The sequence below is a fragment of the Eubalaena glacialis genome, chromosome 7 (genome assembly GCF_028564815.1).
Source record: "Eubalaena glacialis isolate mEubGla1 chromosome 7, mEubGla1.1.hap2.+ XY, whole genome shotgun sequence".
Taxonomy (NCBI): Eukaryota; Metazoa; Chordata; class Mammalia; order Artiodactyla; family Balaenidae; genus Eubalaena; species Eubalaena glacialis.
In genome coordinates, this window is record NC_083722.1 from 73,559,387 (window position 1) to 73,576,820 (window position 17,434).

A 17,434-nucleotide genomic window follows, 5' to 3' on the forward strand; every position below is an offset into this window, starting at 1 on the left:
ATGAATAGAAGGTTGTTGTTATTGCGGAATTCCAACAGATTTTTGCTAGTATATAGAAATATAATAGATTTTTGCATTTTGACTTTGTATTCTGTGACTTTGCTAAACTCATTTATTAGTTTTAATGAGTGAACTCGGCATTTTCTAGAGGATCATGTCATCTGCAAACAAAGACAGCTTTATTTCTTCCTTTCCAATCTGTATGCCCTTCTTCCCTCCCGTCAGTCCTTCTCTCCTCACTCCATCTTTTTCGTTTCCTTCTTTTTTCTTTGCTTTATTGCGTTGGTTAGGACCTACAGTATAATATTGCATTGAAGTGGTGAGAGGAGACATGCTTGTCTGGTTCTCCATCTTAAAGGGAAAACATTCAGTCTTTCACCATTAAGTATGAGGTTAGCTATAGGTTTTTTTTTTTTATAAATGCCTTTAATCAGGTTGGAGAAAAGTCCCTTCTATTCCTAGTTTGCTGAGAGTTTTTATCATGGAAAGGTGTTGAATTTTGTCAAATGCTTTTCCTGCAGGTATTGAAGTGATTGTATGGGTTTTCTTTTGTAGTCTGTTGAAAACTAGGATGTAGAACTGATTAAAATAAAGAAAAAAAATGATGCAATTCTCTATCTATTGATTGTTAATGATTGCTAAAGAAAAATATTCATAATGGACAAACATTTGGAGAAATAGGCACTCTCAATACACCACTGAAGCAAATGTAAATGTTTTAAAGTTTCTGAAAGACAATTAACAACATAACAAATTCCTTAAAGAGACCCTTTGACATAGTAATTCCATTTCTAGGCATTCTGAAGGAGATAATCAAAGATATTGGAAAATATTTAACTGCAGGGATGCTCACCAGGTAATATTTATAAGAGCAAAAACCACAATTTAATCTGCTAACAATAGGGGATAGGTCAAGTATATGTCTATATTCATATTATGCAGTCAATATAAATCATGACATAGAATAATATTGTATCCCATGGCAAACTACTTCAAATAGATTTTAAAAATCAGGTCAATGTATATGACCCAACATAAAAAGTATACATATAAATGTAATAAAGAGTTGACTACATTTTACATGTTTGTTAACAGCTTTCAAGCCCGGCCACTCCCAATCCTTCTTCCTCTTCTGTCTCACATCTGGGAAAGCTGAGAAGAAAACCTGGGTGCTCCCTTATTTGGCACTGATGGGATATTCAAATAAAACTAGAGCCTGCCCATATATAAGAGTACTCTGACCTCAGCCCCACCCTCTAACCACCGTGAAACGCCAAGCCAGTCACCCCTCCCTGCTGTCTTAAGTTATTTTTGGACCTCTTGGAAACCTGGCCTGTTCTCCCTTAAAAGCCTCATTATGTGAATGATAAATCTTTTCATACCCTCTTAGCTGTGTGTGTGGTATGATCAGTCTCAATATCTGAACCAAATTTGGGGTAATGGATCTGACCTAACAGTAAAGCATAGGGAAAAAAAAAAAAAAGAAAGGAAGAATATACTCTGGGGATGAAATTAGGGCTAAATTACTTTCCTGTTTTGTTTTGTTTTTCCCCTAAGTTTCCTACAAAGAGCCTCCACTTGTCTGATAAAAATCACTAGGTATCATATGTTACACAAGAAGCAAAGAATAAAGCCAATCACTCAAATATCAGGTACACAGTACCAACCCTGCTCTCAAGGGAGCTCACCACTGAATAGGTAAGCTAACCTGTATTTGACCTGGTAGACAAGGCAAAAGTAACAAGGACATGAGTGGAATACATGGAACTCAGGGTAAATTCACTTACGTGTTTTTAGTCTCTCTTCCAGGAGACACTAGCAACTTAATTTTGGGAACAACACAAATAATTTCAGGAAGCCACAAAACAGAGTCTTTCCTAACCTCTCTCACTTCGGTCCTCTTCCAAATAACGGGACATATTTTTCTCACTGTTGTTACCATCAAATTATGTAATAATTATCTATTTAACTATGTAATAGTTACCTATTTCTAGTCTCTCCAACTAGAAAATGAGTTTTTTGAGGTCAGGAACAATATCTTTTTAATAATTTATTAACAACCACTTTCACTGCACGCAAAAGATAATTCCTCTCATTTACATGTGTAATAACAAATCATTTCCTTTGTAGACAGGCATTTCAACCTATAAGCCATGGATATGTGCAGGTAAATGCTTATTTCCCAGACTGCAGGTACCTACTGGGAGATCTGTCTTGGTGAGGGAGCACACGGCAGAGCAAGGGGGAAAGGTGGCTGTTGGAAGTGGTGATATAACTTAAAAAAATTATTCTGTCACTACTTACAGAATTCTATGAAGGAAGCATGAGCATAACAGATAAAACAGTCTTTAAGAAGACATTATTTGTATCATCTTTACTCTTTAAATAAAACATTTCTTTCCTAACCCTAACTGTAATCATCTGTCGCAGTATCAAGGGCCAAAATGTTACCCAAGGAGTACGTTCTTTTTTTTTTTAACGTTTATTTATTTTTTAAATTAATTAATTACTTATTTATTTTTGGCTGCGTTGGGTCTTCTTTGCTGCGCGCGGGCTTTCTCTAGTTGCGGCGAGCGGGGGCTACTCTTTGTTGCGGTGCGCAGGCTTCTCATTGCGGTGGCTTCTCTTGTTGCAGAGCACAGGCTCTAGGCACGCAGGCTTCAGTAGTTGTGGTGCGCGGGCTCAGTAGTTGTGGCTCGTGGGCTCTAGAGCGCAGGCTCAGTAGTTGTGGTGCTAAGTCGGGCTTAGGTGCTCTGCAGCATGTGGGATCTTCCTGGAACAGGGTTCGAACCTGTGTCCCCTGCATTTGCGGGCGGACTCTTAACCACTGCGCCACCAGGGAAGTCCAAATAGTACATTCTTGAACATTTTCCTGAACGAGCAAAAGGCTCGACGAGACAGGGGACCAGCTGAATCTAGTACAGCTACTTGATCGAAATGAAAAGACCCTTAAAAATCTTAAAAATCAGGAAAGCAACTGGAAAAAAATGAATAAGGTCTGCAGAGTAGATGAGAGTACTGTATAAAATGTTAATATCTGATTTTTACAATTGATCTCTGCTTATGTAAGAGAATATTCTATTTTTAGGAAATATACACTGAAGTATTCAGAGGTAAAAGGGCTTATACCTGCAACTTACTTTCAAACAATAAAGCTAATGTGGTAAAACATTAATCTGGGGAACCTAGAATTTTTTTGTACTATTTGTGTAACGTTTCTATAACTCTGAAATTACTTCAAAAGAAAAAATGAAAAATAATTAATGGAGGATATTAGGTGAAGCAACATCTTATTGATCTTAAACTCTGGTGAGGGTGTTCCTTTCAGGACTGAGGAGGGGTCAGAAGGAGTCCTCCAGGTGATACTAATAGCTCAAGAGGTTAGGACACACCAGGGCGAGCAGGTCAAACCCACATATTTCATGTCTCCCAACATGATTTATACCTGGAACAGAGCCAGAAGGGGCCAGAGGTATGGAGGTTGAGGCAGTATACTCATGTGTAAAATGAGGCTAGGATTGAATGATCCAGATGACAATAAAGTGTTACGGTTATTCTTTAGAAAATCAATTCACTTGAACACTTGCAAATAACACGTTTATAAAGCATAGCTTGCACATTTCGCTTAATTGTAGGTAGTGGCAACCCAAGTATAGGTTGTACTGAGGACTCAGGGCAGCAGTAGATAGAGAAAGGCAGGCTGTGGAGAGAGAGGGGCAAGCTTTGAGAAGTTTGTTCACGTGGCCCTAAGTCCTGTCTGGGCTGAACAAAGCATAGGGTAAAGCACTTGCCCTGACTCATGAATCTTATTAAGTATAGCCGTGCAATTGCAAAACTCCATCTCCTACCGTTCAATGACATAAAAGTTGTCCCCATCATCTCCTTGGTCAATGACATGCTCATCAACTTTGACTGTCCTTTCAAACATGGCATCGAGGACTTGAGAAAGCTGTTCCTGCAGGGAACACACAAGAGGAAAAGATGGCTTTTACATTTGTGGGGGGAAAAAAAACTATGCTTATCTTAGTTGGTGACTACATGGTAGATGGTAGAAGTCCCCACATCAGACTATTCCCCACATTCAAGCAGAAACCTAAGGGCTGTCTGAAACAAATGCTTTCCTGTGGCCATTCAGCTTTGCATCTCCACATATACAGCACAGTTGCCAAGTTTTCTGAGGCAGCGTTGTTTTGAAAAAACATTCTATAATTTACGCAAAAACAGGTATCTAAATCATGGTGCCTATTCTCCCAGCCACACCCACAAGACTGTCACCTGCCTTGATGGCTCTACTATGTCAGGTGTAAAGCCATGTGATGCCACCTTCCTCCAGGTGTTGATATTAACAGGATCATCAAGGCTAAAAGGCTGAGATGGCCTCAGAGGTTATCTCATGGAACAGCACAACAACTACAACTACTAGCTAAGCACATCACTTTACCTCTCTGAGACTCAGTTTCTTCATATGCAAAAAAGGGTTTAATAAATAGTTTCTAGCTCATCAACTTTTATGACTAAAGGAGAAAAATCTAAGGAAAGTATATGTCACATAACAGGTACTCAATAAACGGGATCTATTACCAGACATGTAATACTGCTACAATCATTTATACACAACACATACAATTACTTACTTACCAATATTACCTGCCATAACCAGAAGGTAACTGTACCAGTAAGTATAATGAAAACAAAACAATGCTATTAAATTCTAACAAAACAGTGGTCTCAGTCTAGGGCCAGCATCCCTCTGTCAGGGAAATCAGTTACTGTTACAGAGCACTAAATACCAGTTTCAACTCAGAGAAAGACTTTGTCTTTGGAGGAACGTGGATTGAAGATCTGACAAGGAAATAATTTTATTGCTGCATAATTCCATGTGATTTAGTGTTCTGTCAGTGTGACTGTGCTAGCTAAAATAATATATCACCAAAAAGCACCTCTTTAGTTCCATAGTTCCAGGTGTGTTGAATACTGTATAAGCTGACAAATACTAAAAAGGAAGGCTTGCTACTCATGTGTCATCCACGTTAATGTGGAATGTGAGCTCAGTGTTGCCTGAAATCTCATGTTTAAATACAAGTAACAAATTAAAGTTTTCACATACAATACAGACCAAACACACACATCTATACCTGGCTGTATCTGGCCTGTGGGCTGTCCATTGGCAGCCTCATGTTTTGAGTAACTCTTCTTTTTCTGGCCTGGACTCTTCAGAAACATCAGTGTCATGAGATATAGAATAAGGCATGGGGGAAGCAATCTGGGTTACAGGGGACTAAAATCATACCATGACAACCAAAAGCAACATGTGACTCAGGACTGGAAAACAAAACAAAAAAGCCATAGAAAACTTTACAGGGAAAATCTTAAAAGCAGTTCATACATACTTATATATGTGCCTACATATACACACAAGAAACAGTGTAAATGTGGCAAAATGTTAACAACTGGTCAATCTAGGTCAAGAATATAAGAATGTTCATGGTACTATTCTTTGACTTTTCTGTAAATTTGAAAATTTAAAAACAAAGGTTTGGGAAGTAAATTTTTTAAAAATGGAAACAAATATACTCACTGGAATGGCTAAAATTTGAAAAGACAGATAATATCAAATGTTGGTTAAGGATACAGAACAATTGGAAATGTCATGTATTGTTGGAAGGAATGCAAAATGGTATAACCACTTTGAAAAACATCTGGTAGATTTTTACAATATCAAACATATACCTACCCTATGACTCAGCAATTTTGCCCTCAGGTATTTTACTGACGAGAAATGAAAAAAAAAGTTCACAAAAAGACTTGTATAAAATGTCCAGAGCATTATTCATAAGAGCTAAAAGCAAGAAATAGACCAGGTATCCATTGTCAGAAGAATGGATAAACAAACTGGTATTTTCATATAATGGAATACTTCTCAGCAATAAAAGGGAATGAACGAACATCACCAAAACAATGACACACTGACATCATGGATCCCTTGATATGATGCTCTGAGAAGGACACAATAGAATTTCTGTGTAGTCTGGCCAAAGATATATAACCACATTTCAATCATGAGGAAACATCAGACAAATTCAAATTGAGGTATATTCTATAACGTAATTAACCAGTACTCTTCAAAGTGTCAGGATCATGAAATACTAGAAAGGACTGAACACTATCGCAAATTGGAGGAGACTAAGGAGAAATAACAGCTAAGTGCAATGTGGGTTTCTGGACTGGATTATTAACTAGGAAAAAAAAATTAGTGAGAAAACTAATGAAATTTGAACAAGGTTTTTAGTTTAACTAATGGTATTGTAACAATGTCATTTTCCTGGTTTTGATAATTGTACTATGGTTATGTAAGATGCTAATATTGGCGGAAGCTGGATGAGGGGTATATGGGAACTCTACTATTTTTACAACTTCTTTATAAGTCTAAAACTAGTTCAAAACAAAAGGTGAAAAAAGAAAATGGAATGTTGAACAATAAGAAACAATCTCAAAAATATTGTGCTGAGTGAAAGGAATCTCTCACAACAGAGTATATATTGTATGATTCCACTTATATGAAATTCTAGAAGGCAAAATTAATTTATGGTAGAACAAATCAAAATAGAAGTTGCCTCTGGGGGGAGGTGAGCAAGAATTGATCATGAAGGGGCATAAGGAAACTTTTTGGGGTGGTGGCAATATTCTACATCTTGATAGGGGTTTGGATTACCTAAGTGTATGCTTTTGTCAAACCTAAGTACACTTAAAATTCATGCATGCATTTCATTATATGCAAACTTTACATTAAAAAGCTATAAACAAATATTGAACTATAGTTCATGATATGCATGCTAAAGTATTTAAGGGAAATATACTGAGATCTCCAATTTACTCTGAAATTATCCTAAAAAATAAGATGGGTTAATGCAGGGGCCAGCAAACAGCTGACTGTTTTTGTAAATAATGTTTTATTGGAACACAGCCATACCCTTTCATTTATGCATTGTCTATGGTTGCTTTCCTGCTACAATAATGAAGTTGAGTAGTTGTGACAGAAATATTTAATATCTGGTTCTTTAAGCAAAAGTTTGCCAACCCCTTGGTTGAGGGTAGACAGTATATCATGTGACAAGCATAGTAAAATGTTAATGTTAGAATCAAGGCAGTGGATAAATACATGTTCTGTAAAATCCTTTCCACTTTATTGTATCTGAATATTTTCATGATAAAATGTTAGAAAAATATAATTAAATCTGAAAATTCAGTTATCATTTTTCAAGACTGAAATGGTAAAACGATGTTCTCCAGCACTAAGAAAAATCTGAATACTAGACTGACACAGCAACTTCTTTAGAACATCTGCTAGTATAAAATTTACAAGGGGTTTCATTCACAGTAGATAAAGAAGCAAGTCCCCTTTCCATTGATACAGATGGGTCTTCCAGGGAAAACAGCTGACACAGACTATTATTTCTTACAACCAGCCTTTCCTTGAACTCATGGTCCTTGTTTTATTCAATCTCAGACTAATAAAATTCTGATTAAAGTTCTCGCTATTCCTATAACCACACAGCTACCAAAGAGTCTGGTTTACAGACACCAGGGATAGTTGATTCCCTTGATTGATACAACATGAACTCATGTTTGACCCCAGATTCCCAGAAGGCTGTGGGGATATCTTCAGAAGACATACTTGCAGGAGCTGGGTAGTAGGAGAATTCCATTTCCCATCCTTCCTGTCTCTGCACATTCTGGGATTCCCCAGCAGGCCCAGCACCTCAGTCATTCATGTGGCTTCAGCATGTGGCCGTCAAAGTACAGAAGGAACAGGAAATTTGAAGCATCTCTGTCCTCAGGAGGTAGCCCTGTTTTCCCTCTCCACCAAGAGAGGGAAGACAGGCACAGGCACAGATCCTGTGCTGGGGCCCTAAAGACACACACCACTCTGTGTGTGCCCCATGCCTGAGGTCTTCACTGAGAAATAATCATAAGAGGTGCCTTACACCAAAGGAGTGAGAAGCAGTCACACACTTCCAGTGGGTTAACGGCTACCGGCAGAGAGGACGCCACACTGGCATCTTTGGAGAAATTACTCTGCAGCATAAATAAAGACCCTCCAAACTAAGCCAGGGTCATGCAAACCTGAGCATTTCCTTTTAATATGACCCAACTGCATGATCCTCAAATGGTATTGCCTTGGAGGAAGTACCAAAGCAGTTCAGAGAAATACTAAAAGTCATCTGAAAAGCTCATTATGGATTACAGTGCTCAACACAATACAAACATTTGCAAGTAAGAAGAAGCTAAGGTTTTAATGCCTCATATGGCTGTGGCTAAGATGCTAAAAACTGTTTAAATGATGAATAGGACAAAAGCTAAAAGCCAAAAATATTTTAAAAATCAATGTTACCTGATCAAGATTTTTGAAAAGAAGAATATCTTTGCAAGCTTCCTGAAGTCTGCACCTCTGTTGATCAGTTTTAGGATGAATCACCTGCCAATCCAAATAAAACCAAGGAAAATTTTTTATTCTATTTTAAAATATTACTTAACTTACAAATTGGTCTGTTTCTTTCTCCTAAAAATGGGAAAAATTAAGAGCATGTTTACTATAATTTTAACTCTATACAAATACCAAGCAGTACCCTGATCGTGGACAGGAAATATGATAGGGGTGAAGAGTACCCACCCTGGACCGCCCACTGGCTGTGTGGCTGGCAGCAAGTCAGCTATCCACTGGCAGCCTCAGAGTCCCCAACCGAAAAGCAGAAGGTCACATATCGTTCATTCAACAAATATTAAGCATCGACTAGGTGCCAGGCACCGTCTCAGCTCTGGGGACATAGCAGTGAACACAAGACAAAAACACCTGCTTTCACATTCAATAAATACATAAAGTATGTTAGAGTGACAAGGCTAAGGAGAAAATAAGGTAGGGAAGGGTGCATGTATGAGTGTGCATGTGTGTGTGTGCGTCCAGATGAGGCCTGAGAAGGTGACATTTGTAAAGATCCCAAGGAACCGAGGACAACCTGAGGGAGTGAGTAATGTGGATATCTCTAAGAAGAGCACCTCAAGCAGAAGGAACAGCAAGTGAAAACAAGGTCTTATGGTTGGTTAATAGCATGTCTGAGAAAAACCAGGAGACAGGTGTGACTGATGCAGAGCGAGGGGAAAAGATCAGGAAGAGACCAGGTTTGGGGGTTAGGTGGAGGGCACTGTAGATCACAGATCTGGAACTTTTCTCTAGTGACATGGGGGCAATCTGAGGGTTCTGACAGAGGAAGGAAAGAGATCTAATGTTTTTAAAGGCTCATGCTGGCTCCTGAGTGAAGAACAGCCTTGAGGGAGGCAACAGTGAAAGCCAGAAAGCTACTGTGATTATCCTAGTGCTAAATGGTGGTGAATAGGACCAAGGTGGTAGCCATGAAGGTGTTGAGAAGTACTGGAATTTTAAATATGTTTTGAAGACTGAGCCTATCAGATTTGCTGAAAAATTGAATGTGGGTATGAAAAAATGAGAGGAGCTGAGGGTGACCTTAAAATTTTGGACCTGAGCAACAGGAAGTTTGGAGCTGCCAAGAAGTGAGCTGGGGAAGACTGGGGGTGAAAAAGAATGTCTAAATGGCAATAGTCAGGAGCTCAGTATGAGTTGTCTATTGAAATGTAAGTGGAGATGGCAAGTAAACAACCGCTATACAAGCTAGAGTTCAAACCTCAACAGCTTAGTATTACTAGTAATATTAGTGATATCTACAAAATTAGAATTGTCATAAGGATTAAATGAGCTAATAAGGCAGTGTTTAAAACAGAACCTGGCATTTAGTAGGTGCTCAAAAACTATTACTCCTATTACTAATACTACAGATATTTAATAAATGTTTATTGAACTAAAAAAAATAATTATTGCCTAGTATAGCTATTATAATTGAGAGACCCATCAAGCTCCTTCCTAAGTATTGTCTTCACCCTAAAAAAAGTACATTGCTTAAATTGACCAGAAATAACAGATGTCAAAAGTGTTAAGTAATTTAAATTTGTGATATTAAAAAGTTAGTAAAAAAAGCTTTAACTTTTTAAAGTCATCAAAATTTTACAATATCTAAAATAAAAAATTTAAAAACCTACATGTTTATTATATTCACACAATGGTAGCATTTTATTATTAGCATACTTCAGAAATCTTTCATAGTCTACTCATTTTAAGGCACACTTGAAAGATCATTAAAGTTTCTTTTATAACATCAATCTTTTAAAAAAGATGGTTCAAATTTGCTTTTATAAAAGTAATTTGTTAATTGTACAAAAATTAAAAAACCTGAGTTTTTAAAAAAGCACCCAAAAATCAACCATAGTCCTACAACAACTACTGTTAATATCTGGGATATATCCTTCCAGGTATAAATCTTTGCACAAACAAGTAAATAAGTAAATAGGTAGACAGACGGATAGGTATTTTTAAATTATTTTTTATTTTATAAAGTGCTCTATAAAATGTACTTCAAATATACATCATCCCATGTCATTAAGCCCAGTCCTGTACCATCATTTCCAATTGCTGCAGATTCTCTTGACTTGAATGTACCATAATTTAGCCCCTGGCATCCCCTATTTTGGTTCATTTATGTTGCTTCCATTTTTCAATTTTACAATACTGCAATAATCTCCTTAGAAAGGACCCAACTGTTTGTTAGGGATGAATTCTCCTTCACGTAACTGCTGAGTCAGTTGGCTTGACTAAGTATAAAGCTCTGACAGCTACAGCTAGGCATCCCTTCTTACCATATCCTCAACCAATCTTGCTTTCATTCTTCTTAATAACTGTCAATCTGTTAGATAAAAGATGGCATCTTGCTGAGATTTTAATTTGTATTTATTTTAAATGTCAGCATGATTAGATTTGGTATGTAGAGGAGGAGGGGAGTGAGTGGGGACTAAAATTATTCTACCTAATACCTTTGCTGCAGTTCTTACCCTTGGATCAGTATCCTCCTCTTCCTCATCAGGGTTATAGGTCTCAGCACAGACTAAATTTGGAGAGAAAAAAATAAAGAGAAAAATAAATAAAACAGATGTGTGTTTTACTAGAAAATAGGAAGTGGACACAATTTTCTTTTATTCACGGTTTTCTAAAGCTATAATGATTTTTGTAATCCCTTCCTTCAATTAGCAAATATATTAAGTACTTAGTAATGCCAGGCATTCTGTTAGTGATGAAAAGCCAGCTCTTTAGGGATTGGTAGTCCAAACAGGAGAGAGATGATAAAAAATATTATCTACTAAATTCTATGGTAGTAGCAAGGACAAGCAAGGAAGTGCTGTCTCTGCTGAGCTATGAAGCAGGGATGGAAAACCAAAAAGTACAGTATATGCAATATAAACATATGGATATGGAATTGGAGTAATTACAAAAAGAATCAATTAAAATAAAATATCTCAACATCATTATGTACATGAATGACTTAAAAGTAAGAATTTTAAACAAAGTAAATACTATGTGTCAGGTTCTGTTCTAGGTACAATATTATATAAATCTAAAACCAACTTGATTTTCTTTGCAGGTAACCTGTGTTTGCACCAGCGGGCCACAGGACATGTCTTTGTCGTAAAGCAAAGATTTAAAAAATATTAACTGAACAATTGTTCATAATAGCAGAATATCATAAATGATGTAAGTACCCATTTGAATCATACAGCTATAAGAAAGAACGAGGAAGATCCCCATAGGCTAATAAATAGTGAGTTCTAGGGGAAAAAAAGGCAAAAAAAGCAAGGTGAAGAATGTATTACATAGTATGCTGTCCCTTCCATAAAGAAGGACTTCCATGATAAAGGAGAGCTAAGAATTGGGGGAGGGGGACTTCCCTGGTGGTCCAGTGGTTAAGAATCCACCTTCCAATGCAGGGGACGCGGGTTCGATCCCGGTTGGGGAACCAAGATCCCACATGCCACGGGGCAACTAACCCTGCATGCTGCAACCACTGAGCCCGTGCACTCCAGAGCCCAAGCACCACAACTAGAGAGAAGCCCACGTGCTGCAACGAAAGATCCAGCATGCTGCGGGGAAGATCCTGTGTGCCGCAACTAAGACCCAATGCAGCCAAAAAACAAGGGGGTGGGGAGGGAATAAATATATAAATATGAATATATATACAAAAAAATTTAACCTATTTATTTTTTCAAAAGGAAACAAAAGAAGGATAAACCAGAAAGTAATAAAATTGTTTCCTAGAAGGTAGGCAGAAACAAAAAAGAAGGGATAGGGAAGGGAATGAAACTTCTCTAAGAAAATTCTTTTATATAGTTTTGACATTTAAGCCATGTTAAAATGTTTTATATATTAAAAAAATTAAATTGATAAGGATGGAGGGACCCTAAAACTGAATACAAAGAGAAACAAATGAACCTAACCACATATCACGTTGATAACATAACCACAGAGAAGGAAAGGAGAATTATTTTAAGTAGCTTCTGAACATAGTACTGTAACCATCCACCCTCAGTGGGATATATTCCAACGACAAAAAAGAACTGCTATTTGCAGTGGTACAGTAATTCCAAAACTCCTCTGTGTACTACAGTTGTGAGTAAACAAATATACAGCCAGATGTTTTTCACTGGAGAAAAGGGGAATAAAATTATGGAACAGAAGAAAGCTTAGAATTGGAGATGTCAGTACAAGTCATGATTTTAAAATCTTACCCTTAGGTGTCACAATGGTAGACACAATGAATTATCTAGTGAATAAAAAAGTTAGTGTACTCACTAACAAAACTGTTTTGCCAGCAATGATCTAGATGTGACCACTGGTGTTGCCTAGAATGCAACAAACCTGTTCCTTCTTCACTATAAGTTTATTACAGGTCATTACAGCTAGGGAAATTTTTCTTCTAATAAATCCTCAATTATCTGCAATAACTGTGTGACCTGGCTTGATTTACTTCAAATCTCCACCTTCTCTTCTGCATAATGGAGCTATCAGTAGTGATTCCCATCTGAGGACCGTTATAAGGATTCCAGTAAACAACTGCCTGGCACACAGGATGCAGTAAATGCCAACTCTTTGAACTATTACTATTATCACTTCTGTTTCATTTGTCCTGGTTTTCTGGAATATTAATTATCATTATTTTGGTTCTATTCTCTATCTTAGTTCTTTCAACAACTGTCCTTTCTTCAAAGCTGTCTTCCATCACAGATTTTACTCTTAACAATTTTGGTTTTTTTGTCCTATGTATTTAATTCCTGTTTATTGTGTTTAGTTTTCTTATAGTCTTTCCTTATCATACCCATTTCTCTTTTCATTTTAGCCTATTCTTTCCTTGGCTTTCTACTCAGAATTCATAAAGGCAATGATTTTTTGCATTCTATGAGCATTTTGTAGTGGACCTTTCTAATCTTCATTCCTCTTATATCCTTAATCTGCCAAATTCATTCATAAGCCTTGTATTGTTTGTTAGGGTTTATTTCTTATTTGTTAGCAGGCAAGAAATATAAAAGTTTCTTGACCCTATGCTCAATTCTTTTGTATGATGGCTAAATATCTCTATATATCTATAATGAGGGGATAAGATGATACATACCACTCTCAATTTAACTCCTGATTTCTTAGAGACATTTACTCATTGCAGCCCTGGTCTAGCTTGTGTCCCAGCTTCCCCCTCCTCATTGATTCTCTGACCTAATGGAATACCTGAGAAATGGTGACTCCCAGCATGACCTGTACACAGGACTCCCTTCCCTGTCCAGCCTACTTGTGTGGACCACGCCTTCTGTACTGTAATGCCATCAACACTCTGCCTGTCTAACAGGGACCCAGTATCCTTAAATAGATGGAGAAAAATCAGGGAGAAGGGAGTAAGAGGATAGGCACCATTCCAGTCCCTAAAACAGCATCAGGTAATGTTCTGCAGAGAGTACTGCCCAGCCCCTGGTGGTGCAGGCTTTTGTAGCTGAGCCAGGGAAGTGATAATGGGATGTAGACAATGACTTTCTTTCTATCTTTCTCCAAGCCATTCCTGTTTCCACAAGGAAACAAGTTTATCTCAGATCTGTCCTAAAGATTAAGGCAGACACCTTCCTGAGTTCCTGGATGTTATTGCTGCCACTTTTCACATCTTCATAGGTATTTGGGTAGGGGGCTGAGGAAGCTGCTGTTGAGGGCAGCTAACCAGACACTATTTTAAACTGCAAACCTCTTGGTTCTTTGCACTCTTGATTAATGTTGTCATTATCAGCCCAGCTTTCTAAACCAGAAATTTGGAACTCACCATGGCTTCCTTCTTTCACCTCTTACCCAATGAATACATCAGATTCTACCTCAGAAATATTCTCATATTTGACCTTTATTCAGTCTACTCTAACTGCTACTCCTTGGTCCAGGATTTCAAAATGTCTTAGAAATACGCATTTTAAAAAACCTCATTTTGGAGACAGATGGATAAATGAGTATTATTATACTAACTTTCTCTACTTTTGCATATGTATGAAAATATTCATTTAAGAAGTTGAAAATAATAAGCCTTTAATGATAAGACTGACAGGATCTTACTGATAATGACACTTAGTCTTGAGCTAGCCTATTTCCAGGCTTGCTTTTCCTCTGAGTTTGGAGGAAAGTATTTTAGCAACTTAGCTCATTTTTATATTTTTAGACAATGTAACTGAGGCAACAAATGTTATAGTTTTTAAGCCTTAAGGTACAGCACTATGATTTAAACAAAAGTAGTTATTTTCATTAAAATTATTAATGTTTCTATTTGTGAAAAAACATTATATCTTTATTTTTTTAAACTGGTTTTCATTTTTTCCCTTTTCTTTTGAACATCAGACTCCGCTCCCTTTTCCCCTTCCTTTGTTTACCCTCAACCTCTCTACTTCTTTCTGGTACCGATCCCGAATTACTTTTCTCATTTTCTATTAAAAAAATCCATTTTTAAGTGTCTATGTGATTGTTGCCCCTTATGGTTCTACACATCAGGAAACCTGTCTCAGTGCGGGGAGTCCCAGAGTCTGTGTCATCCCCTATGCAGCCTCAAGACCTACAATGAATGTCGGGCTTCCCTGGTGGCGCAGTGGTTAAGAATCCACCTGCCAATGCAGCGGGCATGGGTTCGAGCCCTGGTCCGGGAAGATCTCACATGTCACGGAGCAACTAAGCCTGTGCGCCACAACTACTGAGCCTGTGTGCCACAACTACTGAAGCCCACACGCCTAGAGCCTGTGTTCTGCAACCAAGAGAACTCACCACAATAAGCCCGCGCATGGCAACGAAGAGTAGCCCCCGCTCGCCGCAACTAGAGAAAGCCCGCGCACAGCAAAGACCCAACGCAGCCAAAAATCAATCAATCAATAAACGAATTAAAAAAAAAAAAAGACCTACACTGAATGTCATGAGATGGTCAAGACCTATTGAAGATGAAGACTAAAAGAGCAGCACAGCCCCTCATTTGAGGGAATTAATTTTGCCACAGTTCTCCAGCAGATGTCACTAGTTAGTAATAGGAAACTGTACAAAGTAACAATAGATTATCCAGCAGAATTTCCTCTTCTAAATTTTAACTGGTGCTTCTTCCATCCAGAAACGTGAATCACTAAAATGTGTTTGTGAGAGAAAATCCCCTCACTTCTACAAAGAAATGAGCCCAGATCCTGGTCACAGGCATGAGGCCCTGTGCTGTCCTGCCAGTGCCCATGAAGAGTTGATACAGCCTGGGTACATTAGTCAGCTAGGGCTGCCATAACAAAATACTACAGACTGGGTGGCTTAAACAACAGAAATTTATGAAACAAAAGGGTTTTTCATTTTTGGATGAAGTTTTTTTTTTTTTTAAAATATTTATTTATTTATTTGGCTGCACTGGATCTTAGTTGCAGCACATGGGATCTTTCATTGTGCCACGCGAGCTTCTCTAGTTGTAGCGCGCGGGCTGCACAGCGCATGGGGCTCAGTAGTTTTGGCACGTGGGCTCTACAGTGCGTGGGCTTAGTTGCCCCGTGGCATGTGGGATCTTAGTTCCCCAACCAGGGATTGAACCCGCATCCCCTGCATTGGAAGGAGGATTCTTAACCACTGGACCACCAGTGAAGTCCCTGGATGAAGTTTTTAAATTAACAGAATCAAACTAACATTTCAAACTGAAAGACAGTTAACGCTAATTTAGAACTATGTCAAGAAAACTGCCTTTAAGGAATTTATGGACTCTCTTCATTTGATGCATTTATCACTTGATGTAGAGGGACTATTCTGCTAGAAGGATTTGGAAGGCACAGCTTTTCAGTTCCAGTGATTTGCAAGGGAGAGGCAGCATCAAGGAGGGGAAAAGCTCATCTTTGAAGCTACACTCACTGGAGTCTGAGCTTAGGTCCATCTATTGCTCACTCACTATTTCTCTATGTCCCCAGTCCTTGGTCTCTTCAATGCTAAGAGGGGATAACAATACTAGAACCATGTTAAAGGGTTAATAATAGGAGGTGACATTTAAACATAGGGCCGGGCTCACAGGAGACACTCAACAACTGTTAGCTCTCCTATGCTGCTTTACTTTCCAGATTATTATTCAGTCAGACACCCTGAGTTGTTGAAGTCTCCTCTGCAGTGTTTGACACAGCACATGTCCTCACACAACTAGCTTTAGCTGAAATCCTTGGATCACATCAGGAGCCCATTCCCCAACTATCTTTCCAATTTTATTTTATCTCCTCTCCTACAGCCAGAGCAGCCAGGTCCAATTTATCCCCCTTCAAGTTCTTAAGACATTCTTCCACCTAGAATGCATCCTTCTTGGTACTGGCCAAATAGTAACCATGTTTTTCAACTTCCAGTGCAATTTCTGCCTCCCTCCAAGAAGTGTCTCTTGATTTTTTTTCTGCCTCCAGTAATTTCTCTTCCTGATTCCTCAACCCTTCCTTTGTTCCTTCCTTCTGAAGAATGTGAGTGAGCAATACACAAAGTAGCTTTGGTGAGATATGGGAGCAAAAGTCTGACTAGAATGGGCTTAAGAGAGAATAGAAGAGAAACTAGAAATATGGACAATTCTTTCAAGGGGTTTTGCTATAAAGATACGGAGAGAGAAAGGGTGGTAGCTAGAGAGGGAAGAGTGATTTTTTAAAGTTTTATTTTTAAGAATGGAGAGCCAATGATATGTTTCTTTGCTGAGAAAAATAATCCAGTTGAAGAATAAAGATTATGCAGGATAAAGAACAGGTAACTGCTGGAAGGATGAAGGGTTGAGATCTAGTGTACAGGTGGACAACTGGACTCACAGGCAGATTAAGAAGGATAGATGGGGTGGGAGCCTATGGAAATTCTCTTCTGTTACTTCTGTTTCCTTAGTTAAATTGAGAGGAAGATTATCTGACAGGAATGAGGATGGGGGAGGAGGTGTTGGAGGTTTGGAGAGAGAGAAGAAATGAAAGACTTACCTAGGAGAACAGGGGCGTGAAAGAAGTA

General features: G+C 38.2%; 1 protein-coding gene across 2 annotated transcripts in view; it reads right to left on the bottom strand.

Moving 5' to 3' along the window:
• The window catches only part of PRKAR2A (protein kinase cAMP-dependent type II regulatory subunit alpha), an 84,060-nt gene that overhangs the window by 20,880 nt on the left and 45,746 nt on the right, over positions 1-17,434 (bottom strand). For both annotated transcript variants that reach the window (XM_061196742.1, XM_061196741.1), the window contains exons 3-5: positions 10,957-11,009; positions 8,393-8,476; positions 3,849-3,955 (exon numbers count right to left, since the gene is read on the bottom strand). In XM_061196742.1, coding sequence (XP_061052725.1) covers positions 3,849-3,955; positions 8,393-8,476; positions 10,957-11,009 — 244 coding nt within the window. The remainder of the gene's footprint in view (positions 1-3,848; positions 3,956-8,392; positions 8,477-10,956; positions 11,010-17,434) is intronic.